This window comes from Megalops cyprinoides, chromosome 10 (genome assembly GCF_013368585.1).
Source record: "Megalops cyprinoides isolate fMegCyp1 chromosome 10, fMegCyp1.pri, whole genome shotgun sequence".
NCBI classification, from domain to species: Eukaryota; Metazoa; Chordata; class Actinopteri; order Elopiformes; family Megalopidae; genus Megalops; species Megalops cyprinoides.
Window position 1 is genome coordinate 6,822,680 of NC_050592.1, and position 10,646 is coordinate 6,833,325.

Consider the following 10,646-nt stretch of genomic DNA (forward strand, 5'->3'; position numbering starts at 1 on the left):
ATTACATAATTGCAATTAATTAGAGTACACTTTACCATCACTTAAACCAGGTCCTGTTAAAACCGCAACATGAGTTATGGGTATTAGTACTATTTTGGTAGTTATGTAACAGGAGGTGGGTCGTGGGACGTAAACAAACTTGCCATATTGGCCACAACTCGGTGAGATTGTAGCGGAATCCAGCGCGGTCCTATTTCACACACCTATTTGTCCTCTCCGCATTACGTCCTTGGCACAAAGTCATCGACTGTGATAGGAATGCGTTATAGCATTGTTGTAAAGGCTATGCCTTTATAAGAACTGCTCCTTTAAGAGACTTAAGTTTTGTGTAGTTTTCTTTGGACGTTTGCATGATGACAGCTTCACCAGCCAATCACAGTGCATCACTGGAAAAAGCTGCAAGATTTAAGAGAGACATTACTTGCACTGAGTCTGTTCAGTTGTGTGCGTTCTTTAAATTTAGTAGATATTTATGTACATATGTCTTACATATGTCTGTTCGTGTTACATTACTTATATGAATCGGAGATGTTTCGCATTTAATTGTTCATACAGATGATAAATACGCGATAATCGCGTTAGCTTCCTAGCGCGAGTCTAGCACTCGCATCAGTAAATAAAGCTTGAAATGCGGTCTTATCTGTATTAGCTTTAAATTGTAACAGTTGCGGTAATTTTGCTTGTTAAAAGACATGTGCACGCTGTTTATATTTATGTAAAAGGAAGCGTTATTGTCCGATATATGTACGCCGCGTGCTTTACCGCGTACTTTGTATTCTCAGTGTAATCGCTGCAATTTGCTGCATCATGCTAGTATAGCTAAATTAGCAGCTGGCCACCTTGTTAGAAACCACGAGGACTGTTCTGCTTGATTTGTTATTTACATGTTGTCGTTTAATCCCTTGAAGTGTAGTTATGATTATTATGTTTATTACTATTAGGTGTTTATATTGTATCATGGGGTAAGCCAGTTTTATTAGGATCTTTAAACTAATTTCTATTCAAGTATTATGCAAAGAGAATAACAGTACTTGCAATGTACATATTAATGATTGATTGCAGATTCTGTATGTTACTCATTTTTTCTCTCATTTTCTTATCAGACCACACACTCACACACTCCCACAAATACACACCTACAAATGCAAGTAATCCTGTGCCTTAAATAATATAAGATATTGATTGTGTTAGTGCATAACTGGTAGTGGTGAAGATTAAAGTTGTTCTTGGGCATCTGGAGTCTTGTCATCTCTAACCGGATGCTTGTGGTGGCTGTCAACTGATCCTAAATCAGCTCAGGGTAAAATTTCACAAAGTCTTCACAATAAGCATGATGAGTAAAGAAAAAAAAGATTCGTCATGACGCGTTTTAACAGACGCGTCATAAAAGTATGAAAGCACAGGCTTGTGTGTCTGTGTGTGAGTGCTTTCATGAAACCCACATAATGTCCAGTGTGCGCTACACGGCACGTGTACAAGAACCTGCGTTAGAAGAAGAGCCCCGATTTCCCGGAAAGCCACTCGGCTACGCTTGTAAACTCCCCCTTGCTCTGTAGCGCGGCCAGCGCATCCAGCGATGATACTTAAACTGACAAGTACGTGATGAACAATGGTTAGGTGTCATTTCTCTGCAGAGTTGTGAAAGCAGTCATGGCCTTGATGGAATCTCCAGTGTGTCTGATCGAAAACACAAACGGGAAGCTTCAGGTGGACCAGGATGCAATCAGCTTCCTCATGGGACTCAGCCAGCCAGTGGTGGTGGTGGCTGTGGTAGGGCTGTACCGCACTGGAAAATCCTACCTCATGAACAAGCTGGCTGGGAAGAAGAATGGTGAGACTTTTTTTTTGTTGCAAAAACACGCATTCTATTAAAACAAAACCTTGTTTGATTTTTAGGACTTTTTTCAGTTGGACTTTCTTTTCAGTACTCTTTATGAAACTTTTTTTCTGTGGATTCTGTGATATAGTGACTGATATATGGTAGTATACTAGGCTTCCCGCACAAGTTAACTCGTGGTAGGGCTTGAACAGTGTTATGCTCACGCTCACTGGTGTGGGAGTGTTGTTAGCCTGGCCTGACACTTGCTCATACAATCTGAACGGAATCTGCCCTTCTGTTCTATTGTGCTGGAAGTCGCCCTGGATAAGAGCATCTGCTAAATGAATGCAATGTAATGTTACTTTGTTTTTTCTTTAGGGTTTGCCCTGGGAGCCACCATCCAGTCAAAGACCAAGGGAATCTGGATGTGGGCCTTGCCTCATCCCACCAAACCAGGCCACACTCTGGTGCTGCTGGACACTGAGGGTCTGGGTGATGTGGAGAAGGTGAGGGATTCACTGTTTTCTGTACAAATATAATTTTCAGTATTGTATTCGTACATGTACTGTACATATATAGGTACAAATACAGTAATTAGAAATAGGCAAATATGACTCACTTCAAATAAACATTCTGTTATGTTCTTACCTGATTTGATGATTTCTCCAAGATTGGTAAAAAAGTAACAGATTGTTCATGCAAACATTTTAATTCACTAGATCACATAATCCAGAACACATGTCAATACTACATGTAAAATAAATAGTAAGTACTACAAGTAGCAAGTGTAATGGGGCAAGGATTGAGGTGGAACTGAGATGCAGTCTGAAGAGGTGAGTCTTCAGTCTGTGTTGGATTCAGTGAAAAAAATCATGGCTGGTATAATATAGTTGTTGCAGGTGAACTTTGTGATCACCTGTGATCTCAGGGTTAAGGGTTAGGGTTACAGAGTGCTGGTGTTTTGAAGATATGAGCTCCCTTCTCAGGTTGGGCCACCCAGTAGCTCAGACAGTCATACCAATCTGACAAAGTGAGCTGTGTGCTCAGAATGAGCGACCCATATTAAAACTGAAAAAAAAATACAGATAACATGGTTCAACTACATTACAGCTATCTTAAAATTTATGTTATAATGTCTCCGTACAAGAGATTTTCATAGTACTTATTAGTCTATACATCTATATGAAGCCTAAATAAATGTCTTTTATGTCTTGGAAAAAACATAAAACAAATAAAATAATAGACTCCAGTATGCACAACATGAAGGTCAGCCAACTAGTTCATGCTTTAGTTTCTGGAATTTTTTTTACTTATCTTCTGTGTCCACCACTTTATATTACATAAAAAATAATTAGGGTTGCTGATTACCAAGTCCCACACCAATATCACATTGCATTTAATGTATTTTCAGGGTGATCAGACAAACAACGCTTGGATCTTCTCTCTGGCCATCCTTCTGAGCAGCACTCTGGTCTACAACAGCCGAGGCACTATTGACTACCAAGCTTTGGAAAATCTTCAGTATCCTTTTGTCAATAGTCCATCGCCAATAGGGGACCAGTGAACAGATAACGCACTCTCTTATGAATGCTATTTAGTATACTGTAGTTTGAAGTTAGAGAGGGTGAAGTTAATGTAAGAAGCTACTTATTAACTGGAATAGCCTATTGTTTTTGAGCATGTCTGAGTTCCCTGGATGCCTAGCCCATTACAGAACAATTCCAGGTCAAATTAAGATGAAAAACAAGCAGACTGCTTACCATAACTTTATGCTTGTTTTAATTATTCATTCAGTTTTGACAATCTCAAATATTCAGGCTTCTGGCATTTGGCAAGTGAAGAATCAGTCTTGCTCTTTACACTCTATTGATATGATAGGGGTAGTCAGAGCATAGTTATACCTCCTTAACTTCTGCAGATATGTCACTGAGTTGACAGAACGGATCAAGGTCAAGTCCTCTAGTAGTGCTTCTGCTGAGGAGATTGAAGATGGAGCAGATGCCCAGTTTGTGCAGTTCTTCCCCAGTTTTGTGTGGGCAGTTCGGGACTTCACTCTGGAGCTGGAGCTTGATGGGAGGAAGGTTAATGAGGACCAATACCTGGAACATGCACTGTCTCTCAGGAAAGGTAACATACTATGTACAGTATAGAACTGTGAAGTAAGAGAAAATGAAGTGGATGTTGATGGTAGCTTAGAGAAGAGCTTATGCCATTGAAACCAATGCAGTATTTCATAATGCCATTGTGTAAGGATGGGGTTACTGGACAGTGAATAGGAGCAGACAGACCGATTAATGCTTTAATTTTTTTTTTTAATTTCTCGTTCCATAGGTAAGGACAGGAAGACACTGAACTACAACCTCCCCCGGGAATGTATCCGCAACTACTTCCCATCAAGACGGTGCTTTGTGTTTGTGACTCCTGCTTCTCCGGAGAACATGCCACGTCTGGAGTCCATGGATGAGCGCGACCTGAATCCCTTGTTTCTCAATGTTACCTCCAGCTTCTGCCACTACATCGTTGAGGAGAGCTCCGTGAAGACAGTCAAAGGAGGGCTCCCAGTCACTGGAAGGAGTGAGTCCTCTGTCTCGGTCCTTAAGCTGTACTGTTGCTTTATGTGTGTAAAGCAGTGTTTCTCAATCCTGCTCCTGGTGGCCCACTGTCCTGCATATCTTCTATCTATCCTTGCTCTACCTACCTGACTGAACTCATCAGTGGCACTATTGATTAGCTGAGCACACCCAATTTAATCAAGCAGCAAGGATAGATAGAAGATATGCAAGACAGTGGGCCACCAGGAGCAGGATTGAGAAACACTGGTGTAAAGTACATGAAAGAAAAAACAACAGAAGTTTCAGCATTCTGAAAAGGGTTTTTTGTTGTTGTGTTTTTGGTCATGGGACTTCTTTATTGAACACCATTTAAAACGTTTATTACACACACACAAGACATACAAGAAAACAAGCAAAATTCCTTTCTGCATCAACAAGCATTTATGACGTTTCTTTAAAAAATGGTCATGACTGGATTCGCTTCATCGTTAATTTACTACAATCATTTTCCCATCCCTTTGTGTTTGCAGTGCTTGGCCACTTAGTGAAAACCTACGTGGAGACCATAGCCAAAGGTGACGTGCCGTGCCTGGATAATGCAGTGCTGGCCATGGTGCAGATTGAAAACGAGGCAGCGGTGAGAGATGGCCTGACGGTGTACCAGGATGGCATGAAGGACCTAGCTTTTCCTGTGGGCATTGATGAGATATCCAAGCAGCACAGACAATGGGACAATCTGGCCACCAAGGCGTTCATGAGCCGATCCTTCAAGGACGAGGATGGCAAGTATTTGAAAGACCTGGTGGTAAGCTCAAACCCCTTTCAACTAGTTAGTTCAGCTGGTGTTGATGGAAATGTGAAGCATGTTAAACAGAGATGGCTTGTATATATATGTGTGTGTGTACATATATATATATATATGATTATTCCCTCACACAGAGAATACAAGATATATTAATATACAAGATACATTAAGTTTAAATATCAGTTCTGAAATGCAATTATGATATTACACTAAACTGATAGTCAGTCTAGATAAGTAAGTATCGGGAATCACAAAGGCTGTTGTTTAAGAAAAGAGACACAAGGCTGGGGACAAGTTTGTTAAATCCTCCGAACCCATAAATTCGGTAACTGAGCTTTCTTTGCAGTTCCAACCACAAACATAATCCATGTATTCTAAAATGTAACAAATGCAATATGAAGCTCAATTACTAGCTGCCAACAATCAGTCCTATCTGGATCCTCAGGGTTGTTTTTTATATATTGGTTCTGTTGTCTAAACTTTTCAGTGATGCTTGATTTTGTGTGGTTTTCAGGAGGCTATCACGAAGCACTATAGTGCTCTTCTCACAGAAAATGAGGAGGCATCTGAGAGGTATTGCAGGCAGCTGCTGACAGACCTGTCTGCCCCAATGGCCGGAAAGCTTCAGCAGGGATTCTACGCTAAGCCAGGTGGCTATGAGCTCTATTGTGGTGACCATGACAACATAGTGGCCCAGTTCCGCTGCCAGCCCAACAAAGGGGTCAAGGTAAGTACCACAGGCACAAAGTGGTTGAAGACCCCCCCCCCCCCCCCCCCAAAAAAAAAAAAAAACAATGTTGAATTATTTTGTTTGTTCATTCTTACTTGGAGCTATACATTATATAATACAATAAATGACAGCACCACATATTAGCAAGGGCATTGCATTGCTGGTTTGAATCACAGGTGGAAATGTTGTACAATTGAGCAAAAAAAATCAGTTTTAGCTGCTTTATTTTAAAGGATAATATTTTAACGTTAATATAGGCATCTCTAAATAAATTAAAGAGGAAGATATGCTAAAAGTACAGCACCATCTTGACACCTGATCATGAAAATTACAATTGTTTTATTTGTTTAATTAAATTACTGTACTAAAAGAACATTTTTCAGAGAGCAGTACCCATTTTGAAGCATGTGCTTTTTTTATAGGCAGAGGAAGTCCTGGAACAGTTCCTGAAGGAAAAAAGCGTGGAATCCAACTCCATCCTTCAGGCTGACAACAAACTCACTGACCAGGAGAAAAAAATTCACGGTAAGTCACCTCTGAGGCTGTACCATGACGGAAGAGAGGTGTAATCTTGCCTTTTCTGTCCCGAGTCAACGTAAGTGTATGAGGCAGACGAGAAATATGCAATCCTGCTGAACACTTTTCTGAGCACTTGGAAACCTCTGAGTGGCCTGTATTTTACTGTATTCAGATTGCTCCATTTGAGCATGTTACTGTCTGTCTGGATTACTTTTCCATATTACTCCCACTTGATGTGGACATTGAGAGTCTCATCTCTCTCATGATTCTTGATCAGACATGCATTCTTAGAGAATTTATACTTATTTGTGTTAATGAATACAAGCACATGAGCACTTGCTAAGAAGTGCTCATGAGAAGTTAAGCATTTTTGTCTCAACATCTGAAAAACAAAACGCTTTGTGGATCTTAAAAACATTCATGTTTTCATCCTATACAGTGTGGTTGGTCGAAATAGAAAGCAGAGAGCAGAAGTGGAAACTCCAGTCTTACCACACCAGAAGTGTAAATGACATGTTGTAAAAAACTATGTTGAGTCACAGAGTTAATTTCTATTACAAAACAAAATAGGTGCAATCTGTACAAATCTTCAGAGTCACTTAAAATCTGGGTTTAACTGTCAAACAGGCAAGACCAGCTCTGACAAATACAAAGTACTTAACTTTTATATGGCTGTATATGCTTTGCTGGCCATTTTATCCTCTAGAGATAAAAGTCCTGCAGTTAGTAAGTGAGTTCGGAAGCCTTACAGTCACTCCAAAAAGTATACATTTTTGTGAAATCAATACACAAACAAGTAATACAGTGTGTGATTGCTGATTTTTTTTTTCACCTGATCACCAATGTTTTATCTCTCTGATGAAAATTTATCTTCATGGTCAAATAAGAAGAGTATTTCATGCAGCCTGAAGTGCGAAACTGAAATGGCTCTGTAAGTTGAAACAAAAAGTGAGGAGAGAAGGAGAGAATTCTGAGGCCAGATGGTAATGTGGAGTAGTGGTTAAGGAACCAGGGTTATGTCCAGGGGGTTGCAGGTTGGGCACTGACATTGCAATTTTAAGCAAGGCACTTCGTTTGCTTCAGTAAGTGCCCAGTTGAACAAATATATTATGTATAAAGGATAAGCTATCAAAGTGAAGATGGGGAAGGGTAGTACTAATAACAGGATATTTTAGCTTCGCTGGGCCCTCTCCGAGGTGGCCAGAGACAGAAATTGGGGCCTCTCCATAAACACCGCCAGTCGTTTCAAAAGTAGGTCAAAGCTGTTTCTCTGCCTTTCCCCTCCTTCGTTGCCACGGGCGGAGCAGAGGAGAAAGAGAGAGCCGCCCTGCTGGAGCAAGAGAGAAAAGCGGCGGAGGAGAAACGCCTGGAGATGGAGAGAACTCTCCAAGAGGAGCGTCAGAGCCAGAAAGAGAAGATCAGGATGATGCAGGATAAAATGGAGGAGGAGATGAAGAAGCAATGGGAAGAATCAGAGAGGGCCATAGAGTGCAAGCTGCTGGAGCAGAGAGATCTGCTGGAGAAGGGATTCAAGGAGAAGGCTGACATCTTGAATGAGGAGATCAGAGAGCTTAGAGAGAAGAGCAGTTCTGCTAGTTCTGGCAACTTTTTCACTAACACTTTATTGCCATTACTTAGCCATGGACTCCAGACAGTCTCTTCTATCTATCAATACAAGGCTTTAAAGGAAGGAATTGGGCTTTAAAAAGCATTTTCAGTCCATGACACCTTTAGGAGAAGTCAAACATATAGTTGGCATGCATACTGATCTAATATCTATTACATGTAGCAGCGAGAAATATTTTCATAACAGAGATATTACAAAAAAGCAAATAGCCCCAATGTTAAACATGTGACTTCTCTATAATCTTTTCTTTTGCAACAACACTGTACAGTGTTACAAATTGATTGATTGGATCTGAGAGTGTGTCTCTGTTCAGTGGCTGAACTGAATGTTAAATTCACCAGTAAAATGAAAAATAAACAATTTGCAAAAATATTTGAATTCCCTTTTCTTTTCAGCTTTTGTGTAGTCAACTCTTCAAGAATGTTTTTTTTTTTTAAGACCCACCGCCACCGCCCACCCCCTTCGGAGGACAACTTTATTTTTGATAAGGCAATACATTCGTAATAATATACTTATGGATATCCATAAAAGGGGGGGGTTGTGTATAGCACAACATACAGAATATGAAATAAAGAAAATGCAAGAAAAAACAAAGTGACGAGTAAGACGGGACGAGTAGGATGGGACAATAGCACAGGACTGGGAAGACAGGACTAGACAAGACAGTTGGCGAACATGAAGAGGCAAGTTATTAGAGATTGAGTAAAGTAAGATATGATTCACATTGGGTGGTCACGGATTAGGGATGCTGAAAGACGTTGTCAGATATATTCTGCAAGAGTGTAAGTGACATGTGTCTATGTGTATGTGTAATTGTGGTAACTGACAGGCAAAATAAGTAAATAAATAAGGGGGGGGGGGCTGAACCGAGAGTAGGAATGTTAGGGGTCGTGGGGGGAGGGGGGCACCAGTAAAAGGGGAGCAGGGGGGTATGTGTCTGGTAATATACACGGCTTGTAGTTATGTTTGGATTGAATTTAGAAAAGTTATAAATGGGTACCAAATGTCTTCAAAGGCTGATATTTGGTTCTTTTTGTGAGCATTACTTTTTTCCATTGAAATGTATTCTGAAATTAGATTAGTCCAGTGAGTGATGTGACAGGATTTCCTTGATTTCCAGTTTTGGAGGACTACTTTCTCAGCGACAGTTAGAGAAATGAGCAACGGATTCCTGAGTTTTGATGGGATGTGAATTTTGGAAATATCACCAAGGAGACAGAGTATTGAGGATGGTGGGATTCTGTAGCTCAGGATGGTGGAGAGTGTCTCAGTAACCGTGATCCAGAAAGACTGAACTGGTTAACAGAGCCAGATGGCGTGAAGATAGTTGTCTGTGCTACCTGAAGTGCATTGTGAACAGATATCTGTGTTGGCTAGTCCCATTTTTAACTTTTTACTTTGAGTGATGTGAGTTCTGTGAATGACTTTATATTGTATGAGCTGCAGGTTTGTGTTAGTGGTCATGGAGAAGGTATTCTTACAGATTTGTTCCCAGAAATCAGGGTTGGGAGAGAGGGCTAGGTCAGCTTCCCACTTGGTTGTTGGTATTGTTATTATATTGTATATATGGTACTGTTGTTTTATATTTTAATAAAGTTCAAGGACATTAACTTTGTATATCTCAGGACCTGCACAGGAACCGGAATATTTTAAAATAAAAAACATGATAATGAATACAGTAGAATCAAAATAAACACTAATGACATAAAGTATACATATAGACTTTGGCAGGTGTTAACCAAGACTTATTGTGTAAAGGGAACAGTGTAGCTGATTCATTCAACGGTACCTTCCAAAAGCTAAAATTGATTTTTAAGAAGATCTGGTGATCATGATAATCATAAATTCACCTTTTTAGCATTTAATTTTTCATCCCGTAGTTCCTAAGTGCAGCAATGTATGTACACATAATCTTGCATGTGCTCTACAGCGCCATCTATTGTTTGGACAGTTTTGCCGGCAGGCCCTACCATTACTGGTTATGGCGGATATGACTTTTTTTCCAATGCACACTAGAGTAGACTATGATGGGTTGTTGTGTCCATTGTCTCAGAGGAGAAGCAGAGAACTGCCATGCTGGAGCAAGAGAAGAGGAATGAGACAGAAAGACTGCAACAGGCAGAAAAAATGCTCAAGGATCAGGAGGAGTGTCACCAGGAGACCATGCGTCAGTTAAAGGTATAGCCTGCCTCCGCTGCTGTCTGACACACAGTGAAAGACTATCTCAAGCTTAAACCAAAAAGCCACAGGTTTATAGGACCACAGCACATTTAAAATTGAGCTTATGCCAATGGAGCTTAAGCTTGAGGTACCACCAAGCTTTTATCCTTTATCCTTTGTTTAAATCTCAGTCCGTTGTAAAGCTGCTAGCTCACATTAGTGTTAGGAGGGGGACATGTCAGAGTCATGATCGGAGAACCCAGGTGTAGTCTGAATAGTTGAATTATGTTAGTCTGCAATGGAAAATAGTGATTCTGTGGATGAAACAGTCATTCCACCATTTATCCACTCACTCTGACATTCTAACTGAATGGGCCTGGCATTTTAACTTGTTTTTTTTTCCACAAATGACAGTCCATGAGCAAATGTTTAAA

The 10,646-nt window shown here is 40.3% G+C and overlaps 1 protein-coding gene across 1 annotated transcript; it reads left to right on the plus strand.

The window, feature by feature from the left end:
* Positions 1–388: 388 nt before the first annotated feature.
* LOC118784379 (guanylate-binding protein 1-like) lies at positions 389–10,236 on the plus strand. Its single transcript, XM_036538610.1, has 11 exons — positions 389–444; positions 1,635–1,831; positions 2,198–2,325; positions 3,231–3,379; positions 3,738–3,946; positions 4,151–4,393; positions 4,902–5,176; positions 5,691–5,903; positions 6,329–6,431; positions 7,733–8,026; positions 10,106–10,236. The coding sequence occupies exons 2-11, from the start codon at positions 1,651–1,653 to the stop codon at positions 10,234–10,236; spliced, it is 1,926 nt and encodes a 641-aa protein (XP_036394503.1). The 5' UTR covers positions 389–444; positions 1,635–1,650.
* The last annotated feature ends 410 nt before the right edge of the window (positions 10,237–10,646 follow it).